A 25,034-nucleotide genomic window follows, 5' to 3' on the forward strand; every position below is an offset into this window, starting at 1 on the left:
CCATAGAGGGTTATATGTCATTATAAAAGCATAGTGGAGATGAGACGACCTGGACCGGTACAGCACATGTTTCATGTCGTCACCTTCTTAAACTAATGGCCTAAGTCATATTTTGGACAACATTTTTTTTGTTGCCTAAATCATCTCTTCTTGATGCTGGCCACCTCTGGTAAAATTGCCTACATCCTTATTGAAAGGATAGTGCTGTTCCTACCCTGATAGTATAATGGCCTATGTCAAGAGTGTGACTTAGGCCATATATTTAAAAAAGATAATGGCTTAAGTCACATTGTCTTGTGACTTAGGCCATTTTACAAGCTTTACAAAATGGCTGCTTCAAGAAAAAGAAAAAACTAACAGATAAATTAAGTTATTTTCATGGTTCAGGGCTTGTCCCCTGTTGGTAAGTGATGTTTACTATACTATAGGCTAGGCTATAAATGTTGTGTAGTGTTGTTTAGTCTTTTTCTTTCACAATGTATAGTTACTGTAGCTACCGAAGCTATACTGTAGGTACTATAGTTACTGTAGCTAACGTAGCTACTGTAGCTAACGTAGCTACTGTAGCTCCATGAAGCATGCACACATTCCCTTCTGGGACAATAAAGACTAATCTAACCTTTCAAAAGTAACGGTTACAATGACTGCATAATTATGAATTAGGAAAAGTACATTTTGCGTTTGTCTGTTTCAATTCTTAATATTGTATTATTGTCTAATTTTTCCACATTACATTTCCATCTTATTAGGAAAGATTACATGTTTTTTTATTGAATTAGGCCAAATGATATTCATCAAAATAGATTTAATGTATTAATACATAGGACCACAGTGCAATTACAAAACATTGTTTCATAATGATCACAGTTGTGACCGTACGCCTACTCCTCTTTGGTTTTTCCTTGTACGATGTGAGGGTCTTAGGACAGAGGGGCTAAGGACAGAGGGTCTAAGGACAGAGGGTCTAAGGACAGAGGGTCTGAGGACAGAGGGTCTGAGGACAGAGGGTCTAAGGACAGAGGGTCTGAGGACAGAGGGTCTGAGGACAGAGGGTCTGAGGACAGAGGGGCTAAGGACAGAGGGTCTGAGGACAGAGGGTCTGAGGACAGAGGGTCTGAGGACAGAGGGTGTCGTATTGTCATACTGATATTCTGTACACACTGTGAAGACCACTGAGACAAATGTAACATTTGTGATATTGGGCTATAAATAAACATTGATTGATTGATTGATTGATTGATTGATTGATTGATTGATTGATTGATTGATTGATAGATAGGAGATGCACTTGACTTTTCAGACACCGATCAGGAATCATCCAATGACAATGAGACCGTTGTTAAAGAGATGGAGCAGCATGTACCAGGCCAAGACCCTGTATCAGGTGGAGCAGCATGTCCCAGGCCAAGACCCTGTATCAGGTGGAGCAGCATGTACCAGGCCAATACCCTGTATCAGGTGGAGCAGCATGTCCCAGGCCAATACCCTGTATCAGGTGGAGCAGCATGTACCAGGCCAAGACCCTGTATCAGGTGGAGCAGCATGTCCCAGGCCAAGACCCTGTATCAGGTGGAGCAGCATGTACCAGGCCAATACCCTGCATCAGGTGGAGCAGCATGTCCCAGGCCAATACCCTGTATCAGGTGGAGCAGCATGTACCAGACCAAGACCCTGTATCAGGTGGAGCAGCATGTACCAGGCCAAGACCCTGTATCAGGTGGAGCAGCATGTCCCAGGCCAAGACCCTGTATCAGATGGAGCAGCATGTACCAGGCCAAGACCCTGTATCAGATGGAGCAGCATGTACCAGGCCAAGACCCTGTATCAGGTGGAGCAGCATGTACCAGGCCAAGACCCTGAGTCAGGTGGAGCAGCATGTACCAGGCCAAGACCCTGTATCAGGTGGAGCAGCATGTACCAGGCCAAGACCCTGTATCAGGTGGAGCAGCATGTACCAGGCCAAGACCCTGTATCAGGTGGAGCAGCATGTCCCAGGCCAAGACCCTGAGTCAGGTGGAGCAGCATGTCCCAGGCCAATACCCTGTATCAGGTGGAGCAGCATGTCCCAGGCCAAGACCCTGTATCAGGTGGAGCAGCATGTCCCAGGCCAATACCCTGTATCAGGTGGAGCAGCATGTACCAGGCCAAGACCCTGTATCAGGTGGAGCAGCATGTCCCAGGCCAAGACCCTGTATCAGGTGGAGCAGCATGTCCCAGGCCAATACCCTGTATCAGGTGAGCAGCATGTCCCAGGCCAAGACCCTGTATCAGGTGGAGCAGCATGTCCCAGGCCAATACCCTGTATCAGGTGAGCAGCATGTACCAGGCCAAGACCCTGTATCAGGTGGAGCAGCATGTACCAGACCAAGACCCTGTATCAGATGGAGCAGCATGTACCAGGCCAAGACCCTGTATCAGGTGGAGCAGCATGTACCAGGCCAAGACCCTGAGTCAGATGGAGCAGCATGTACCAGACCAAGACCCTGTATCAGATGGAGCAGCATGTACCAGGCCAAGACCCTGTATCAGATGGAGCAGCATGTACCAGGCCAAGACCCTGTATCAGATGGAGCAGCATGTACCAGGCCAAGACCCTGAGTCAGGTGGAGCAGCATGTACCAGGCCAAGACCCTGAGTCAGGTGGAGCAGCATGTACCAGGCCAAGACCCTGTATCAGGTGGAGCAGCATGTCCCAGGCCAAGACCCTGTATCAGGTGGAGCAGCATGTACCAGGCCAATACCCTGCATCAGGTGGAGCAGCATGTCCCAGGCCAATACCCTGTATCAGGTGGAGCAGCATGTACCAGACCAAGACCCTGTATCAGGTGGAGCAGCATGTACCAGGCCAAGACCCTGTATCAGGTGGAGCAGCATGTCCCAGGCCAAGACCCTGTATCAGATGGAGCAGCATGTACCAGGCCAAGACCCTGTATCAGATGGAGCAGCATGTACCAGGCCAAGACCCTGTATCAGGTGGAGCAGCATGTACCAGGCCAAGACCCTGAGTCAGGTGGAGCAGCATGTACCAGACCAAGACCCTGTATCAGATGGAGCAGCATGTACCAGGCCAAGACCCTGTATCAGGTGGAGCAGCATGTACCAGGCCAAGACCCTGTATCAGGTGGAGCAGCATGTCCCAGGCCAAGACCCTGAGTCAGGTGGAGCAGCATGTCCCAGGCCAAGACCCTGTATCAGGTGGAGCAGCATGTCCCAGGCCAATACCCTGTATCAGGTGGAGCAGCATGTACCAGGCCAAGACCCTGTATCAGGTGGAGCAGCATGTCCCAGGCCAAGACCCTGTATCAGGTGGAGCAGCATGTCCCAGGCCAATACCCTGTATCAGGTGAGCAGCATGTCCCAGGCCAAGACCCTGTATCAGGTGGAGCAGCATGTCCCAGGCCAATACCCTGTATCAGGTGAGCAGCATGTACCAGGCCAAGACCCTGTATCAGGTGGAGCAGCATGTACCAGACCAAGACCCTGTATCAGATGGAGCAGCATGTACCAGGCCAAGACCCTGTATCAGGTGGAGCAGCATGTACCAGGCCAAGACCCTGAGTCAGATGGAGCAGCATGTACCAGACCAAGACCCTGTATCAGATGGAGCAGCATGTACCAGGCCAAGACCCTGTATCAGATGGAGCAGCATGTCCCAGGCCAAGACCCTGTATCAGATGGAGCAGCATGTCCCAGGCCAAGACCCTGTGTCAGGTGGAGCAGCATGTCCCAGGCCAAGACCCTGTATCAGGTGGAGCAGCATGTCCCAGGCCAAGACCCTGTATCAGATGGAGCAGCATGTCCCAGGCCAAGACCCTGTATCAGATGGAGCAGCATGTACCAGACCAAGACCCTGTATCAGATGGAGCAGCATGTACCAGGCCAAGACCCTGTATCAGATGGAGCAGCATGTACCAGGCCAAGACCCTGAGTCAGGTGGAGCAGCATGTACCAGACCAAGACCCTGTATCAGGTGGAGCAGCATGTCCCAGGCCAAGACCCTGTATCAGGTGGAGCAGCATGTACCAGGCCAAGACCCTGTATCAGGTGGAGCAGCATGTACCAGGCCAAGACCCTGTATCAGGTGGAGCAGCATGTACCAGGCCAAGACCCTGTATCAGGTGGAGCAGCATGTACCAGGCCAATACCCTGTATCAGGTGGAGCAGCATGTACCAGGCCAAGACCCTGTATCAGGTGGAGCAGCATGTACCAGGCCAAGACCCTGTATCAGGTGGAGCAGCATGTACCAGGCCAAGACCCTGTATCAGATGGAGCAGCATGTACCAGGCCAAGACCCTGTATCAGATGGAGCAGCATGTACCAGGCCAAGACCCTGTGTCAGGTGGAGCAGCATGTACCAGGCCAAGACCCTGAGTCAGGTGGAGCAGCATGTACCAGGCCAAGACCCTGTATCAGGTGGAGCAGCATGTCCCAGGCCAAGACCCTGTATCAGGTGGAGCAGCATGTACCAGGCCAAGACCCTGAGTCAGGTGGAGCAGCATGTACCAGGCCAAGACCCTGTATCAGATGGAGCAGCATGTACCAGACCAATACCCTGTATCAGGTGGAGCAGCATGTACCAGGCCAAGACCCTGTATCAGGTGGAGCAGCATGTACCAGGCCAAGACCCTGTATCAGGTGGAGCAGCATGTACCAGGCCAAGACCCTGTATCAGGTGGAGCAGCATGTACCAGGCCAAGACCCTGTATCAGGTGGAGCAGCATGTACCAGGCCAAGACCCTGTATCAGATGGAGCAGCATGTACCAGGCCAAGACCCTGTATCAGATGGAGCAGCATGTACCAGGCCAAGACCCTGTATCAGATGGAGCAGCATGTACCAGGCCAAGACCCTGAGTCAGGTGGAGCAGCATGTACCAGGCCAAGACCCTGTATCAGGTGGAGCAGCATGTACCAGGCCAAGACCCTGAGTCAGGTGGAGCAGCATGTACCAGGCCAAGACCCTGTATCAGATGGAGCAGCATGTACCAGGCCAAGACCCTGTATCAGATGGAGCAGCATGTACCAGGCCAAGACCCTGTGTCAGGTGGAGCAGCATGTACCAGGCCAAGACCCTGTATCAGGTGGAGCAGCATGTACCAGGCCAAGACCCTGTATCAGATGGAGCAGCATGTCCCAGGCCAAGACCCTGAGTCAGGTGGAGCAGCATGTACCAGGCCAAGACCCTGAGTCAGATGGAGCAGCATGTACCAGGCCAAGACCCTGTATCAGGTGGAGCAGCATGTACCAGGCCAAGACCCTGAGTCAGGTGGAGCAGCATGTACCAGGCCAAGACCCTGAGTCAGGTGGAGCAGCATGTACCAGGCCAAGACCCTGAGTCAGATGGAGCAGCATGTACCAGGCCAAGACCCTGTATCAGGTGGAGCAGCATGTACCAGGCCAAGACCCTGAGTCAGGTGGAGCAGCATGTACCAGGCCAAGACCCTGAGTCAGGTGGAGCAGCATGTACCAGGCCAAGACCCTGTATCAGGTGGAGCAGCATGTCCCAGGCCAAGACCCTGAGTCAGGTGGAGCAGCATGTACCAGGCCAAGACCCTGAGTCAGGTGGAGCAGCATGTACCAGGCCAAGACCCTGTATCAGATGGAGCAGCATGTACCAGACCAAGACCCTGTATCAGGTGGAGCAGCATGTCCCAGGCCAAGACCCTGTATCAGGTGGAGCAGCATGTACCAGACCAAGACCCTGTATCAGATGGAGCAGCATGTCCCAGGCCAAGACCCTGTATCAGGTGGAGCAGCATGTACCAGACCAAGACCCTGTATCAGGTGGAGCAGCATGTACCAGGCCAAGACCCTGTATCAGGTGGAGCAGCATGTACCAGACCAAGACCCTGTGTCAGGTGGAGCAGCATGTACCAGACCAAGACCCTGTATCAGGTGGAGCAGCATGTACCAGACCAAGACCCTGTATCAGGTGGAGCAGCATGTCCCAGGCCAAGACCCTGTATCAGATGGAGCAGCATGTACCAGGCCAAGACCCTGTGTCAGGTGGAGCAGCATGTACCAGGCCAAGACCCTGTATCAGGTGGAGCAGCATGTCCCAGGCCAAGACCCTGTATCAGGTGGAGCAGCATGTACCAGGCCAAGACCCTGTATCAGGTGGAGCAGCATGTCCCAGGCCAAGACCCTGTATCAGATGGAGCAGCATGTACCAGGCCAAGACCCTGTATCAGGTGGAGCAGCATGTCCCAGGCCAAGACCCTGTATCAGATGGAGCAGCATGTACCAGGCCAAGACCCTGTATCAGGTGGAGCAGCATGTCCCAGGCCAAGACCCTGTATCAGATGGAGCAGCATGTACCAGGCCAAGACCCTGTATCAGGTGGAGCAGCATGTCCCAGGCCAAGACCCTGTATCAGATGGAGCAGCATGTACCAGGCCAAGACCCTGTGTCAGGTGGAGCAGCATGTACCAGGCCAAGACCCTGTATCAGGTGGAGCAGCATGTACCAGGCCAAGACCCTGTATCAGATGGAGCAGCATGTACCAGGCCAAGACCCTGTGTCAGGTGGAGCAGCATGTACCAGGCCAAGACCCTGTATCAGGTGGAGCAGACAATAACTTAAACACTCTCATTGAAGAAGAGAGTGTTGCTGAAGATGCCAAGCAGACCCGTCCACACCATGAAGAAGACTTAGATGATGATGATGTTATCATTGACCCAAACTACAATCCATCCTCTGAAGAGTCCTCTGTCCCTGAAAATGAAGACAGTCTGGCAGCAACTTCAGAACATTATGGTCCTCATCTCGAGGATGTATGAAAACAATATGGTCAAAAGGAAACAACATAAATACCTCAGCCCAGAAACATGGAAGCAAAATGAATCCAGGAAGAAACATCTCAAAGGAATGGCATACAAGGCCAAAGGTGGTAAAGAAATAGCTGCAAAGGCTATGGGCCTTCCCTGCAATTCGAAGTTCTGTCAACGAGTCACGACTCGAGACTGTCAATCCATTACAGAAGAGCAGAGGCAGTGGATATTTCAGAAAGTGTGGTCAATGGACAACTGGGAAGAACATCGGTTATACGTCACCACTTTGGTCGCAAAGGTTGCCATGAAAGAAAGAAAGTTGGTGAGGGATCCAGACGCAGTTCATCATTTTCCTACCAACTGAAACTTCAGGATGGAACGAATCTTAAAGTGTGCAAAGCTTTTTTTCTTCTACACTTGTGGCGCATTTCCACTGCAACGGGGTAGCCCCGTTTAAGCGTCCCTAAGCGTCCTCGCTCAGGCCTCGGGCTGCCTCGCTGGCCGGCCGAGGCCGTGGCGCATTTCCATTACACTTTAGGACCTGGGGTAGCAACGCAGTGTAGGCGGGGCGATCAGCTTTTTGGGCGGAGCGACGCTGGGTAAAACTGCAGTGGCGTCATCTTCAATGCGACACAAGTCACAAAACACACACAACAATGGAGGATGTGGAAGCGATCGTTTACTTGTTTCTTGGTGTGTGGCTTGTTGTCACAGCAAGCAGGAAAGTGATCACAGCAAGCATTGTATTGTATTCATTGTATTGAACATAAATAAATCCTTTTTTTTTTTCATATACATGTGTTTGTCAAATGTTTTAAACAAATATTATCTGAATTGAATATTTGAAATTCAAGCACCAGTAAGTTCTGCCCCATAAGAAGAACATTTGAGGAAATATCAGATCATGGAAAGAAAATCTTTCTAATCAATTAAGCGAATATCAAAGCTGACTATAAACATAAATACTAAAGTGTAAAACACAGCAAAACTATATTCATAAATGCAAGTGTAAAATAGTGTGGACAATTGTAAACATGGATGGAGGCTAAAGTATCCACAACATAAAATAATATATTAAATATAACCTCAATCTTTCTTCTAGACATGTTAAAAGCTTGAATGGGTTATAGGTTTCTTTTGGTCTTTAAAATATATAAGGAATGTGTTGTTTGAGTGTAGTAGAACGAGGGTATTACAATTGAGCAATTTCTACATGTATTTATCATGTATTCTTAATACCATTACAAAATAAACATGTAATAATGTTTTAGAGGACCTCAAGCTAGCAAACTCAATGTCTTGCTTTAAATCTCTTAAAAGTAAGGGGCTTTTTCCTAACTGATGGTGTTTGTTATTGCTTTATAAATTCATGTATGTTTATGATTTGTTTCTGTTGGGTGCCATTCATTATCAACAAGAGATAAGATAAGTCAAAGAAGTACTTTATTGATGGCAGTATAAAAATACAAATGTTGTATCAGAGGCATGCCATTAAACAATACAAATAAAAAATGTAAAACTGAATTGCAGCCAGCATAAATATACATGGAATTGTAAATATAAAATGAACATTTTAAAGAAAATAAATAAACAAGGAAGTACAAATGTTGCATTTAAAAATTAACTAGATAAAATATATAATATGTACAATAACTATTAAGGTTTTTTGAAGTATCAGGGAGGAGACGGGCCACGTCGGCTGCCCAGTCATGGTGCCGTTCCTGCTGGGCCCGATCCTCTCCTCCTCGTTTCCTCTTGCCTGGGTGACAATAAGATAATAATTAGCAATAAGGAAAACACACAGGACAGGTACAGGTCACACAAGGATATAGGAATAACATGTATAAACAGAACAACAGTAAGGTGAACTAAAGAAAGTTCTGGCCCTAGATGTTTACAATGATTGTGAAAGTGAATTACATTATGTCCAGCCTGTTGATAATGAATATAAATATATGTATATGATAGGATGTCACACACAACTGTACTAGCTGCTTCCTAGCTAAGACTTTACTTGTAACAGAGCATTTCCACACAGTGGTATAGCTTATTTTAATTACTGACGATGGATGATCCAAGGTTTAAAAAAACAAAAAAACAATTCCAGTCGTTTTGCCATTTCTATTTCTTACCGAGAACCACACGCTGCGGTGTCGTGATGGCACTCGGTGTTGGTGGTTGAGTCGGTGTCGATTCTTCGGCTGGGGTCCGTTCTGGATTCACTGACGATGTGGACGGAACACTGCCATCACCCGTTGTTCGGGAATGTTCCTCCTCACGAGTCCCAATGTAATCATCTAGAACAGCAACATGACTTGTTACTTCCACAAACTACTGCAGCACAATACTAAATAGCAACAGCAACTATAGAAAAGAAAAACTGAACGTAAACAATGGCACATATGGTGTTAGCAAACAATAGCTCTAGCTAAGGCTATCTGCCTTAGCTAGCTATGTAGCTCTTTGGGGCTCCATAAAAGCATGGGTTGTCGAACATTAATGTAAGGATAAAATAGACTTCTTTGTTAGAAGTGAGCGTACCTTGCAGGGACTCCAGTAAAGCCGTTCCGTTTTCCCTACATCGCAGGAAAGTCCTCGAAAATCCGCGCTCGGACATCTGTGCAGAGACATCCTGGAACACTTTCACATTTCGCGTTGTTCCGTCGAGCTCCCGCTGGATTTTATCATCCCCAATGAGATGTAGGAACGTCGTCACCTACTCGGTCGACCACGGTGTGCTTTTCTTCGACGTTGCCATTTTTGTAGCTCCTCCGTTTACAAAATGCTGCAAGCTTGCTTCTTGATATATATGTGACGCGAGGGATGATCTCGCGCGCGATCTTGTGACGATTCTCTCTGACCAATCAGCAGTCGAGTGTTGACGTCACAGCCCTGGCCTGGTCTGATAGAACCACGATTTTATGGGGCCGGAAAAAGAGAGAAAAAGTACCCGCTAGCCGGTACTAGGCTATATGGAAATGCCACCAAAAACTGGCCTGGCCGCTTGAGGACGATCCAGGACGCTTAAACGGGGCTACCCGCTGCAGTGGAAATGCGCCATTGGTATCCCTGAAAGAACCATGACACTGGCTGAACAAAGACACCATCGACCATGACGAACAAGTGGCAGACCCACCAACTACACCTCCACCTCAGAGTGGCAACAATGCAAAGCTGTAGGATCTGCCCACTGTTGATTCGCATACTGCAGAAGCACAGCGACCTACAAAGACAAGAAGTTCCTTCACCCAGGCACAACCATCTCCCAACTACATCGGGAATATCAACAGGCAGCTGCAACTGCTGAAGCTGACGCTCTGCCAATCAAGGAGAGGACATTTCAGTCCATGAAACATGTCATGCCCTTCGAGTGTCATCAGCTTTTTGACAATTTTCCACATAATTACACACACACACACACACACACACACACACACACACACACACACACACACACACACACACACACACACACACACACACACACACACACACACACACACACACACACACACACACACACACACACACACACACACAGTAATCAAGATGACTGAGAAACATTCAGGGGATAAACTGATTTAAAGGTCCCATGGCATGATTTTCCGGTTCTTACCCAGGGGTGCCGTAAGGGGGTGAAAAGTTAGGATGATTCTAGGGGCCCGTGACTGACAGGGGCCCAAACTATTTTATAACATTAAGAAAAAAAAATGTAAGTAACCAATGTGATATCTTTTCATGGGGCCCAAAATCCCTGGCGGCGGTCCTGTTCTTACCCGTCCCCTTGTGTTCGGTAGCTTTTTCTGCATGTAGACGCTCTGCAGAGTCACAAACCCTCAAAGTGCACCCTGTAGCGAGTACAACTCTAACACAGAAAAGACCTGTCTGTGCTGCCCCAGAACGCCTCGTTGGAAATTTCTCTTTTTCCATTTGTTTCTTCCTGGGTACAGTGACCTAATCTTACCCTGGTTTAAATGGACCAATCCGTGGAGCCACACACACACACACACACACACACACACACACACACACACACACACACACACACACACACACACACACACACACACACACACACACACACACACACACACACACACACACACACACACACACACACACACACACACACACACACGTGTGCTCAGGCTGAGTTCCGTGGTATCTCGCAGACCCCACGCAGCAACACCAGTAACCAGTGATGTAGTGGGCGTTGGACGCGGGGGTACGCCGTACCCCCACTTATTTGGAGCATGATCTTTTTTTTAATAGTCTAATAAATATAAAATCATTGCCAGTGTTATCAGTTGCAAGTGTGTATTTGTTGTAATAATGACAACAACATAATACATTTCACAGTAATTATAATACAAAATAAAAACGATTTCCTTAAAGAATTATGATTCGTCATCGTCATCAGCTGCGGGTGTGTCAGTGACACACCCGCCCGCCGATTTTGCGGCAGCTCTTTCCCTCAAGAACACTAACGAAAAAGCTCTATAATGGCAGGCAACATTTTTTTACTTGACTTATTTTCTAAAAAGAATATAATTCACAAGAAGAAAGAGCAGCACCGAAGCTACAAGTGAAGCTGCTACTAGCACTACATCATCAGAAGAGCCGCCTAAAGACGTGGATAATGCTAGCTAACGTGCACGTTAGCTGCGCTAGCAACGTTCCCCTGGCTAGCTCAAGCTCACCTTTCCCAGATGCATGGACGGAGGAAACAAGAGGCATACCCGTGGATACACTGCAAAGCTGGGAAACTGGGCTGCAAAGTTTGTTCATCCATTTCGGATTTATCAGTCTTCAAAACGCAGAGATGCTGTGAGAAACCAGTGTGAGTTTGGAACATTGAACAATGTAAATCTATTCTAGTAGACCTCAACAATGGAATTATGATCAGTAGAAATGGCCAAGACATGGGACCTTTAAATGGAAAAGGGCTGGCTGCAATTAAAAACACAGCAAAGAAGAGCTGGAGGGAGTAGTGAGGAGAGGCACATGCCTCCTCAGGGTTTGATTTACTTGCCTTTAGTTTTATTTAGCTAAGATTTAAGTGGTACCTTTTGAGTTTTGCTATATTGAATTAAAGGGCCAACAACGTCCAAACGGCCCTCTCTCTTCTGAGTCTCTGTATGCTCCTCTAGCATTGTAAACTGTTAGTTGCTGACCCAGCCATGGTCTGCCACAGTAATGCGGGAAAGAGAAGTGCACTGTTTGCCTAAGTCACTTACTCCAGAAGTAATAAGGCCTAAGTCAGGTTTCAGATTGCCTAAGTCACAACATGTTCGTAAAATGGCCTAAATCATCTAATCCTCTTATTTTACACAATTGACAGACGGTGTTATTTGTACGTCAATAGTCATAACCTTTTTGTGTGAAGTAATTAATATAGATCATATATTCTATATTTGGTTCAGTTCGTAAAACGTTCAGATATGACTTAGGCCATTAGTTTAAGAAGGTGACGATGTGCATCTCTCTGATGTACGAGGAGGGCATCTCCATAAAGAACACTGAAGTGCATGAAACCACTTGAGGATGTGTTGGTTCCAGTCCTTCCCAGTGGTCTGTGAGTGTGGATCTAAGAGACCGAGTGTCAGCAGCTCTTTACTGAAAGATCTACAGGTCAGATTCAAAGCCGAGTGTTGCAACACTTAATAATATAACTTCCAACACCAAGCTCTAAAGATGCTATGATAGATTTCAGACATTGAACACAAATACAGAATAAAAAGCTATCATTAAAAGACTCATTAATTTGAATAAACCTGTATAAACTAGTCTGTAAGGACGTGTTTCACAACCAGTCCTCAGGACCTGCTGAACCTGAACCCAGGTCTGCCCGTTTCAAGTGTTAACATTACACGAGTTTCATTTTGCAGCAGATCAAGTGTTGAAATTATGTTGTTAAAATAGTTTAAGGAATAAACTTCAAAGCTAAAGAGTCAAACCAGAGAGACGGAGCGAGTTGCACGTCTGTCCTTAAGGATGGTCCTGGACTAATGCAGCACTTCTGGTCATGTCAAGTGGTGTGAAGTACGTAGGACTTAGTGAAGAACTGTGACAAAGGATGCTTCAATGACATGTTGCTGTGACTTCTGAGAGCAGTACACTCAAACTGTGTTCACACTGGTGCTGCTTCTAATAAGATCTAAAGCCACCTTACAAGTGTGTGGCTCGTCATTGTTCATGCTGGCTGAGGGACTAGATATGAAGCTAGCAGCTGTGACCTTCGTGAGACCACTTCACACATTTCATAAAACAATATGAGGGAAAGCATGCGTCATCCATAGGCATCGTCATAGAGACCATGTTATTTTAAATAGACCCTAATCTGAGGTTATAAAACGGCACACACACACACACACACATATTAGAGATGCATCACAATCTAATCCCTCCCATGAGGATCATATGTACATTAGTGCTGCAATCCGACCAATGAATGAAGAGCCGTTGTACTGTGAGCATTTTATTGGAAAGCAGATCACCGTCAACAGAACCAACAGTTTCAGGTCAGCAGCTGGATATCTAGGGAATGATGGAATGTTTCTAATGGAATGAATTCAGACTTGTATCCCAGTACAGCATAGTGATGATGGTGTGTGTGGGATGAGTGGCTACAGGGCGGAGGTAGAGTTGCACTCAGTAGAGCCAGCTGGCAGCACAGCTGGAGTAGCTGCACAGGTCGCCCTCCTTGAACCACAGAGCGATCTCTGTGTTGGCACTGTCCACCGAGTCGCTGCCGTGGATGATGTTCCTGTGAGGGGTGGGCAAACATGAGAAGACGGCAATACAAGGAATCCAAAGAACAGCTCATATCCCAAAGGGTCGTTCAGTGACATCACTTTCACTCGATGTCATGTGGTTTCTTTTTGCCTCACAATGCTTTCTGTTTGTGGAACTTTCACACAAGGTTATCTAGAATAATTGTATCATCTCGCCTTTTCAATGTATGCGTCAATCATTGCTGCTACTCTTGTAATCGTCAGGAACCAATGTATGCTTTGGATTGTTCCATGTTGTCTATCATGTATGGCTGCATTCTGTAGGAGCAGCAGGTTTGTATGAAACTTGATGTATCTGCTGGCTCCTGAAGTAAAGCACTCACTTGCTGACGTCGATGCAGAAGTCTCCCCGGATGGTTCCGGGCTTGGAGTCAGCGGGGTTGGTCTCCCCCAGCATCACCCTGCCGGTCTTCACGGCACCCTTTCCCTCCCACACCTGGACAGAGCAGAGGGAGGCATGAGATCTGCTTCATACTGCTGCTCAACACACTTCTGACTTTCAGATCCGATGTGCTGCATCTCTTACCATGGCGACCACGGGGCCGGAGGTCATGTACTTCATGAGGGTGGGGAAGAAGGGCCTCTCCTTCAGGTCGATGTAGTGCTGCTCCAGCAGGTCCTGGGGGGCCTGCAGCGGAGACAGGGAGTGCATTTATGAAGCATCACAGGTGAACCAAACTACATTTAAAACCTTGTATTCATCATGTCAGAAAAGGGAAATGGTTTATGCTCGAAGGTTCATCTGACCACCTTCTAAAGTGACAGCACAATCGCTCACTATATGACTTTAGAGAGAACCTTCACACAATGTACAACAGATTAGCATCTGCTTGAAAGGCAGTGGGACCAGTCAGTCCACTATCCCGATGTGTCGTGGTGCATGGGCGACAAAACGAGGATGGGCTAAGGCTGACACGTTACAATAACAGTCGTGTTAATGAACAGTAAAAGCTCCATTTCCAAGGCCGACACTCACTGCAAGCAGAAGAGCCTTTCTCATGAGGCGCATAGAAATACAGCTGCTTGTGCAGACCTTCCAGAACATGTTCAAACACACCGAGAGCTTTCATTCCCACACTACAACAGACCCACTCATCTCTGCAAGGATTTCACTTTCATCATTCCTTCAGTTGGATCCTAAATAGTTTGAACTGTTGCTGTTTTACAGATTCTTTTCACATCCTCCACTGTAGGAATATGGCCCTTCAATACAAACAGTTTCGTGTTCTGCACTACCAAAGGATGCTTCAGGTAGTTTGCCTCGTTTCAGTACAGAAGCACTCCTTCAGAGAGTGCCGTGTTCACGCACAATAATCCCAAAGCTACCCCATAATAACCTTCCAAAGCCTCTGAGGAAGAACCTGCTCTAAGTACCCATCACCCTCCATAGGTCACACTCAGGACACATGTTGAATAACCAGAAGTCCCATGATGCAGGACACACTTCCAACTACCCATTCAATATCTGCTATTTATCTAATATTCAAAAGTACTGAACAACTAATCCAACCAATTCAGTATGCTAGTCTTATGAAGTGAAAAGTCATGTTGGGTTCTAGATGGGGATGCACGATATTGGTTTTTTGAAACCGATAACTTCCTGCTTCTCAAGACCGATAATATAATATATATTAAATGTAACTGTAGTTTTTGCACACCTGGTGGTAAAAAAAAGACTAGTAGTGAGCAAATAACATGAGCATTACTACGATGAACAAAACAAAGCCAAGAACAGTTTTGACTTCAAAGTGAACATATTTATTTTCCCAAATAAAGTTCTTGCCTTTGTCGATAGGTAAAAGCCCCGGTGCCTTTGCAGCTGGCTTTGGATTCGCCTCTAGTTTAGCAGCGCAGGCGTCTTCGTACGCTGTTAACACACCATCGTAGCGATGGCGATGTTTCAGGTGACTGATCAGGTTGTTAGCATTATAACTCGTTGCCTTTTTCCCTCCTCGTGGAACTTCTGCATTGCATTTGTTAAAGGTCACATGTCATGCTTTTCCGGTTATCACCCGTCCCCTTGTGTGTTATGAAGGTTTTTATGCATGTAAACGGTCTGCAGAGTCAAAACCCTCAAAGTGCACCCTGTAGGGAGTAAAACTCTAACACAGAAAATACCTCCCCAAAACGCCTCGTTGGAGATACTCACTGTCCATTTGATTCTTCCGGGTACATCATGATGTCATGTCATCCCCGGAACGAAATGGACCAATCCGTGGAGCCGTTACGTTAAGCCCCCGCTGATTGGTCCAAATTGACCAATCCACGGACTTCCTCACACACTCAGTGCAGGCAGCTCTGCTGATCTCTCCTCCCTGGCTGCAGGCTGATAACAGACAGTTGGGCTGTGTTTCACTAAACAAGGAAATCACACCTCCACGGAGCTTAGCGCGATTCACAACGTCCCGACCAATCGGAGCACACTGGGCTCACAGGGAGGGGGGGGGCAAGAGCTGCAGCGAGCCGTTTAGTGGAGAGAGCGAATACACATACTTTACAGAGATGCTGTATGCGAAACCAATGTGAGTTTGGAAAATTGCACAGTATAAATCTATTCTAGTAGACCTCAACAATGGAATTATGATCAGTGGAAATGGCCATGACATGGGACCTTTAATACATATAGCAAGCGAACTATCTAACTTTGAAATAGTCCCATACTACCGACGACATGTTTGTTTACTGTCCTGGCTTCACGGCCGCACACCATTTACGTCACACCCAGGCATGAGTTAGGGAGCGCTGGATTTGTGAAGAACTCCCCTCTTCCTAAACCACTAATACCACAGTACTGGCAAAACGGGAGGAGCCGAGTGAAAAACAAGCGCCCCTCATCCCAATCCACACCGCAGTATTTTTTCTTTTTTTTTACCCAAAAAATATATTGTATATTATCGGGGCTATTAATACTTTTATCGGGTTTATCGGGACGACGTCATAATTCCTAATATCGGACCGATAATTATCGTGCACCACTAGTTCTAGATGATGACTCAACAATACAACAATGTGTCAGCAGTCAGTCTGTGCAGCACCAGCAGTGCTACATTAAGGGTTTTGGGAGATGGCCCTGTGGGCCATCTAAGCTAATTTACAGATGGCCCTGAGCCCAATAGCGATTGCCCTGAAAAATGCACGCGGACAAAATGACGCACGAAGGGCCTCCCCCTAGAACATTTAGATTTTTGCATGTCTTAGATGCTGTCTGGTTCTAGACTGAATTATAAGATGAACCACCACAATATTATATTGTACAATTTCAATTGTATTCTTCATTTCACTTGTTTGTGTTTGCTCGCTTGCATGCCCTGCATAGCTATAAGAAATACTTAAGTTGTTGGTCAAAACACTTTCCATCTGATGAAGGCAAATGCCTTCCCAGATGGAAAAAAGTAGAACACATTACATTCAGTTATAACTGCCAAAACAAACATTTACACTATTATGGCCCTGTTAAAAATGTTATCTACTGTAAGTTGGTCGAACGAAGCCTCCTCACCCGGAAGCTGACCGAGCAGCAGTCGAGAAGAGCCGAGCGCATCCGCGAAGCACACAAAATGGCGACGTCAGAGTTCCCGTTAGCCGGCACATCTCTTCGGTCAAAATGTCCGGTCAAAAATAATTTCCCATTAGCGCAATACCGCTTCAGTTGCGCCACTTATGTGACAGACAAGAGTATGTGACAGACAAGAATAGTCAATTCTAATGTCTAACACTTAATGTGGAGAAAGAGATGTCCTGTATGGGTTGATTGTGCGTTGATCTGTTGGTAATGCCTCGGGGTTCCGGTGGGCATGTAAACAAATGCATAATGCTGTGCTATACTTTGTGGCCTCACCCGGTTGCATAGCGACACTTATTGTGTAGTTGTCTTTTAATAAGCAGGTAGTCCTATCATTAGCTAGAACTGATTGATATGGACATAAATGCAAGTGAAGTCTAATCTGGATCACCTGCAGCAGTGAGCGAACAAAACACACACTTCAGGTTAGAATATCACACGTAGCCATTTTAATGACCTCTCAAACTACCTAAACCAGATATGTTTAGTTTTACTGTCGGGTCACTCATTACTGGATCCGCGAGCTGCATGATACTGGCATAATAGATTGCCCGATCGGGCAACCAGCAGGTGAGGCTTCATTGCCCGAGCTAAATACTAGATGGCCCCGGGCCATCCTTAATGTTGAGCCCTGAGCACCTGGCTCCCTGCAGCACTCACTTGACCAACTAAGGACAGTCGTACATGTCTAGTTACAGCTGACTGAGGTGATACTTCACCTCACTCAGCCGTAACTAGACATTTTCTGTACAAACCATTCTTCCATAATGAAGGTTTCCAAACAGTGTCCTAAGATGTTAGCTTAGGAGACTTGGAGGTAATCTACACTACAGTCAGGAATAGACAGGAAGGCTTATCAGCTCACTTGCATCATGTGCAGAGAGTTACAGATCACACAGGTGAATGTCATGAAAGTGGGCTTCAAGGTAGGGATGGGCGATTTTTTCGGTTTTCACGATTAATTTGCATTTTTACTTTCCTACGGTTTGTGAAATGGCTGAACCGAAAAATCGCGAAAGTTAACTATCTAAACACTCAGAGTCCTTTACCTCACCTGAGCTTATCCCGAGCTTGAATGACACACAGAGACCAATCAAGGGCTTTCATTTATGATCTGTATGACAGTGTCCATGTCGGCAGGCCACATCATGTGGACAGCCAGTCACCCTGTGTGAGGCAGGCCACTTAACAGGCCAGAAGGAGGCGAGATCAGAGCAAGGGATCATTGTCCACAAGTTAATCGATCGCAGATGGCGTCGTGGTCACGGACAAATAAAAAACTAAACTAAATGGGTCGCGAAATATACTTGGGCGGCCGTTAATATACCTGGGCGGCCCGCCCAAGTATAGTCTATGTGTGGGAAACCCTGGCCTACTACAATCACATTCACCGCTTCACCGACAGACGTACCGTAAAAATGTCCACGAACACAGATGAAGAACTCATTCCTAAAAAAGGTGCTACTTCAGTTGTATGGAAGTGGTTCGGGTACAAGCGGTCATACATAGAACAAACAACTGTTCTGTGTAAGGTCTGTAGAAAGACAACTTCCTAGAAAGTTAAAGGGATGTTATTTTGTTTGAGGGTATTTTTTTATTATTCATTTCTTTATCATTATTTATTATTTGTTGTATTTCATTTTACAAGTTTTTCAGGGATGGCCTACAAGATATTTTTGTTCAGTTTGATTTAAAAAAAATCTTTGCACATTAATGACAGCCAAGTGCCGTTTTTATTTTATTTTTTTTATTCTTGAACAACTGATTTGTTCACATAGGCCTAGACTACTTGGTAATCTCATTTATTTGTATTGTGTTATTAAAGAAAATATGTATTGAAATGTTGCCTTGGTCTGGTTTGTTTAGAAAAAAACAGGAGAAAAAAAATCGAGGTTTAAATCGAAAATTTTCATTAGTTAGAAGAAAAGAAAAAAAAGGTACATCTTACTCAAAGCCTTACAGATAAACACTTTGACTTACATGGAGCATCTTCATGCCGACAAGTTTGAAGCCCTTCGTCTCGAACCTCTTGATGACCTCTCCGATGATGCCCCTCTGCACACCATCTGGCTTGATGGCAATAAAAGTGCGCTCCTTCTGCTCAGCCATGATTCTGAAACAAAGCAAAAATAAAAAGACGATGAAGTGAAACAAAGAGCAGTCTGCAGGAGGAAGAAGCCTGGAGAGTCACTCACGCTTCCTTCCTGCATTTGGCACAGGCATCGGTGGGGCCGGCTGCGGAGGGCCCCGACCCCATTGCACAGTAAACACAAATGACAAGACTGAGGGTGGAGTGGGTCTGGAAGGAGATCACCTGAAGGGGATTACTGTGAGCCCCGCCCAGAGTGAAGACTTGGTACACCCACCCACTTGGTAGCACTACACTGCGCATGAATAGGACCAACCCACAAACAGTTTGGTTGTACATGTGGCTTTGATGGATACAACTAATGTTTTCCCTGTTATTGCAGGCAATGTAGGATTCCAGCATATACAGCTGCTGCAGGCTGAAACCAGGCCTACAACACATGAACTGTTGCACATAGAAATGATTACCTTGCACAAAAGGTATGATATACAAATATACATCACTCATGCCCACCTACTGTTGGAATTCACCTACCCTCCATTTAAACACCAATTCACCATTTTGTTCCCTCATTTCACTGTCTTAATGTAAAGAGTATTTAACAGTTTACATATAGCAGCATATATGACTAGCATTAACTACAAGGTGTGAATGATAACCTGCTAAGTTACAGACTAACTTACAGTCTAGTAACCTGGAGGTACTAGTGCTCGAGTTGACAATTACTTAGCAATGATTTCTAGATTAAGTTTAGTCTCAACTACTTTAGCACATAAGCAAAAGCACATTGGCTTCTTAAGAAGAGTTTGACTAGTGTTTGACTGCACGAGCGCAAAGTAGAATGGAAGGCCTGCGGGTTCTGCTCACTGGTCAGTGACGTGTAGTTTGCAGGCTGCAGCTGACACCCGGACTCCACCCAAAGCAGTCCTATCAAGTTCAGACAGATAGTTCCCTACTTCGGAGCACTCAGTTCATCACTGCAGCCCGCCACATACCGGAACCAACAATTGAGTTAGTGAATAGTGACAGTGCACGTGGAGCCGGCGAGAGGCCACGGCCTTCACAGCCGCGTGCTCTTTTGTTCGCGCCGCTGCGGAAAAATCAGCTCGGCCTCACTCCACCAAATACATCCAGGACTCCTCCAGCCCCGCAGCACCCCAAGACACAGCTACCGAATAGCTTCCGTTGATTCTACACTCACAGACTTACACAGAAATGTGTTTAAACCAAGTTACAAACGGAGTAGGACTTCTTCAAAATTAATGAACTTTAGCTTCAACGTGGGGCGAAAGAAAAGGAGTGTCTATATAAATATGTATTTATATTAAAACATAGGTAACTTAAACAAGCAAAAAGAGGAATACATATAGATCCATTACCTTGTAAAGATTGAGTGGTGGTGTGTATAAGTTACTCCGGCTGGTTAACCTGTGAGAGAAGACTGACAGAGACTGCGCAGCTGCTTTTTATCCCAGAAGGCGGAGTCTAGTGCTACGGCAAGACACTAGGGCCAAACATGTAATAAACAGTTTGCGTAATAGATACATCATTTTTAAATCATTGTAAATCCAGGAGTTTAAATCAGCAAAAGAGTGAGAGTGACAGTACATATTCATTCAGAGGACAATACAATTAAAAACAACAGTATAAGTAACTGTTAAAACGAGATATCACAACAAGGTAAAACGATGTGTGGATATACAGAAGTAAGAGCAGTATGTGGTGGAAAGTAAGTGAGTACATTTGCTCAATTGCTGTACTCAAGTACACATGTGAGGTACTTGTAATTAACCCTTGTATTTACATTTTATAGAACATTGTACTTCTGCTCAACTACATATTGGCAGCCAATTTTGTACTTTTTATTCCACTAGATTTATTTTATAGATTAATTTACTAGTTACTTATACATTCAGATTTTGACCTATAATACTTAGGTTTTATAATACTATAAAACTTTTAAATTATGATTATTTGGTAAAGATTAAAACTTCCAAAATGATATTTAAGTAACAAAAAACAGTGGGTGAGTGGGTTAACATTGAATATGTTTTGCATTTGCTTGAAAATATTTAAATGTGTTTTTTTTGCAATGAGTACTCTTGCTCCCTATACTTTAAATACATTTTCCAAATCAGACTCCATTCTTGATGCAGGACTTTTACTTGAAATGATTATAGTTTATGCATTTTGTATCAATGATGTATGTAAACCAGCTTACCACAGCACTATATTTGATTCTAATTATATATATTATTCCTCTCTACGACTTCTGTACCATTAAATGTTTAGGTCTTGTGTTTATTTGACTTGTATGATTTTTATCTTATATATTGTATTTTATTTTTCTAAAGATAAAAAAATGGTGTTTGTGTTTGTATGTAGAATCTTCTTAATGAATTGTGTATCTTTTTGTGATGACATCATTTCTATAATGCCACCTTGGGTTAAAGCCATCCCAGAGCTTCTGCTCCATAGCAAGAGAGAAGCTCTGGGTTACATTTTAAGAAATGTTGCTCATCTTACTACTTTTGTAAAATGTTGACACTCGTATATGGACACCATTGTCAGACTGTCAAAACCGGACAAACAAACATGAATGGCCAGATTGCCAACAAGCAGTTGGAATTGTTTTGTTATAGTTATGTTGCACAGTCAGAGTGATAAAACTGAAAATGCCTCGATTTTTCCAAAAATGTCTGGACAGGCCATGTACACTTCCATGCTGTATATAAAAGCTATACTGCTGATAAGATGATGGTTTGCACCCACATTACAGGAACGCATATACAAATGCACTTTGAATAATTGCTGCAGGTTATAATACACATGCCATTCAGCTCTATGACAGAATGAAAGCTTTTAAAAGGTAGCTTTAAGAGCTTAAAGTCTGCAGCTCATAGCTTTTATGGTATAAGCATAAAGTCACTGTGCATTGCATGACATAAACGCAACAACCTTTATGTAGCCCGCAAAAAGAGGCCAATATCTGTATATATTAAAGCAATGCACTCAAGATTAATGCAGTTTTTCTGAGCCTGACTTCTCTGTATGAACATATTCTGTATGTTGGCTCAAGTGAAACCTCCCTATGAGATGGATTCTGCTTTGATACTGTCAGTGTTCACCCTTCGCTTCATTAGCGGGCTGGCACTGGCTTTATTAAATGCTGAGGCAGCGTCAGTGAGAGCCTGAGATGAAGTGTGTGTTCAATGATTGTTTAATCTGGTTATTAGAAGAAAGAACCTAGGCTCACACAAAGCCTTTCATGGTCTCACTTTTGTCGCATGTTTCATTAATGTATTCACTCACTCAAAAAGTAAACGTTGCAACTGATGCGCAGAGGGGGAATAGGCAACAGACACAACATATAAGAGACATCACCACCAGATGCACCAAATGTCCATATCCATTCAAATCTGTTCTTACTGTGTGCTGAATCCAAAATATTGACTTTAAACTGTAGGCATGTGGTCCAATTATTAGCATAAGTCAAGGCTCTGGCACATGCCCAAGAACTGGAGGGATTAGATGTCTATAAGAAATATAACAATTAAGGTACTGTTACCAAAGATTCAGAACTGGTTTTACAGAAGAAATCCAAAGGCTTCCAAGAGCAGTATATGAGTCACTCGGAAGAAATCCTCCATGTTTGTGTAGTAGTCTACCAGGATCAATGGACCAATCGTTTGATTCAGCCCAAGATGTGAGCTTTGTTTAGTCTCTGTCCAGAAACATAACACCCGACAGAGATCAGCACCACTTCTCTCTCCTTCCCTCCTCTTTCCTTACCTGTGCCCATTCCTCTCCCCTCATCTCCTGTTTCCTTCCCTCAGTTCTCACGTTTCCTTTCCTTTTATTTCCTGTTTCTGGACATCTCCTCTCCCCTCGTGTCTTGTTTCCTCCCAGTCCCCACACCTCTCTTCTCATTTCCTTTCCTTTTCTCTTCTGTTTTCTCTCCTCTGCTGATTCTGCTTATCACCTGTCATATTATGGAGCTAAATCTGGGCCAAAAGTTTTGATCATTCCAAAAAAATATATATATAATGAAAGTTTTTTATATAATTTAAATTTTTTCAGAAAATCTTTCTCGGGATACCTACAATTCCTGAAGGCATCATGACTATGGAAGGCCTGTCACTCATGATTCCAAGAGCCCCAAGTTACGCCCCCCCGCATGCAACATCAGGGGCATATTTCAGAAAGCGGAAAAAAAGATCTTAAAAGCATAAAATCTGCATCTGATAAAAGAATGACTCAAATATCAAAATATAAATAAAAATGTGAAGATTATCAGGAAAATTGCTAAACTAAATGAAAATAATGTTCAACCAGAAAAACTTTTCAAATACTTACTTACTTTTGTATGAATTTATCATTGTTTTCAAAGTTCAGGATTAAAAAAATGATGAAAATGTATGGGCCAGATTTAGCTACATATTTCCTCTCCCCTTCTCTCCTGTTTCCTCTTCTCGTGCACCTCCAGCAGCGGTTGATTTTAGAAAACAAATGGAGAGTTAATCCCATGTCCTAATCCCCTACGTTATACCTCCAGTCCTATTTTTACCAGGGTTTAGGGCCAGGATTAAACTGTAATTTCTACTCTCTCTCTCTCTCACTGTCTTTTCCTGGGAGATGAAACATTGAAGGTTAAGTGCTGTTCACACACTCCAGAAGGCTTGGTAGCCAGGCATGTGTGTGTGTTTTGTTATTGGGTGAGGTGCTCCTCTTAATACGAAGGCGTCCTCGGCTCAAACTGAGGATGTGGCATGATTGGCATCGCCCCGATATTTTGTGACGTTCTTTTTTAGTGCAGGGCGCTATGCTTGCACAAAATGTGAAGCAAGAAGCTGTTTGTGCTGTAATGGATTGTAATACAGAGTCATTATTTTGCTTTTAGAGGCAGCTCTCCCGGCCTGTGAGTGTGTGAAGCTGTTATGTGGAATTGCTTTGGATGTAAAGTGGTGTTGACATACATTTCTCGCAGGCAAAAAGGTTGCTTTATTGCCCTAAATTGCTCCTACACTGACACAAAGGAGAGATTTCATGTGTTATATTGAAGGTGTCTGGTGGCAGGCAGCCAATGCTTCTCCGGCAGGTGTGTGAGGCCACACACACCTGCCAGCACCATAAAGCATCTCCACAGCTGCCAGTCGGATGTATTGCTGAAATCTTCCGGATGGAGAGTCACACCTGCTTCCAGAGTTTAACGAAAAAGGGTCATGTTCACCCAGATGCCCTCATAAAGCCTTAAGATCCAGAGGAGGGAGAAGTACTCAGATCCAGTACCAGAGAGTAGGAATACTCTGTTACAGTAAAAGTCCTGCATTCAAAATGTTACTCAAGTAAAAGTAGACAAATATAATCATCAAAATGTACTTAAAGTATACCAACAGTAAAAGTATTCATTGTGCAGATTGGTCCATTTCAGAATAATATATATGATATGTTTTATAATGATTGATCATTAACCAGTTTAGCCCATGAGCCTGTTTTTCAGGTTTCAGGCTCGAAAATGACATGCCCAGAACAAATGACCATATCTTCCCTTCTATCGAATATTTTTTCTCAAAGTAATGATAAACCTGTGAGTTGGATGTAGAAAAGTCAGAATCAATATAGATGTTTTTTATTTTAAAGAAAATTCAGATTGAACATAGTAAAAAACTGTCAATTATAGTGTCCGTCCAAAACTTAATATCTACTTATAGTGAAAACTACCCTTGGATGATGGGTTAGTAGACTAAAGGCTTTAGGAATCCAAAGTACAACATATAATAAGTACCCTGTATCAAGATTAATGCAAAACAAGTGACATTT

The 25,034-nt window shown here is 44.9% G+C and overlaps 2 protein-coding genes and 1 long non-coding RNA gene across 3 annotated transcripts in view; 1 reads left to right on the forward strand and 2 right to left on the reverse strand.

The window, feature by feature from the left end:
- Nucleotides 1-25,034, forward strand: part of mbtd1 (mbt domain containing 1) — a 112,770-nt gene that overhangs the window by 32,865 nt on the left and 54,871 nt on the right. The window lies entirely within an intron of this gene.
- On the reverse strand, nucleotides 8,266-9,726 carry LOC139432976 (uncharacterized). The gene is made up of 3 exons (XR_011642545.1): nucleotides 9,311-9,726; nucleotides 8,902-9,066; nucleotides 8,266-8,528 (listed from the first exon to the last, which is right to left on the reverse strand). It is a non-coding gene; the product is annotated as an uncharacterized lncRNA (long non-coding RNA).
- On the reverse strand, nucleotides 13,232-20,697 carry LOC117439384 (nucleoside diphosphate kinase A2-like). The gene is made up of 5 exons (XM_034075297.2): nucleotides 20,594-20,697; nucleotides 19,106-19,238; nucleotides 14,090-14,191; nucleotides 13,887-13,999; nucleotides 13,232-13,535 (listed from the first exon to the last, which is right to left on the reverse strand). Exons 2-5 carry the CDS (start codon nucleotides 19,232-19,234, stop codon nucleotides 13,421-13,423), a joined length of 459 nt encoding a protein of 152 aa, XP_033931188.1. The 5' UTR covers nucleotides 19,235-19,238; nucleotides 20,594-20,697; the 3' UTR covers nucleotides 13,232-13,420.

This window comes from Pseudochaenichthys georgianus, chromosome 23 (genome assembly GCF_902827115.2).
Source record: "Pseudochaenichthys georgianus chromosome 23, fPseGeo1.2, whole genome shotgun sequence".
NCBI classification, from domain to species: Eukaryota; Metazoa; Chordata; class Actinopteri; order Perciformes; family Channichthyidae; genus Pseudochaenichthys; species Pseudochaenichthys georgianus.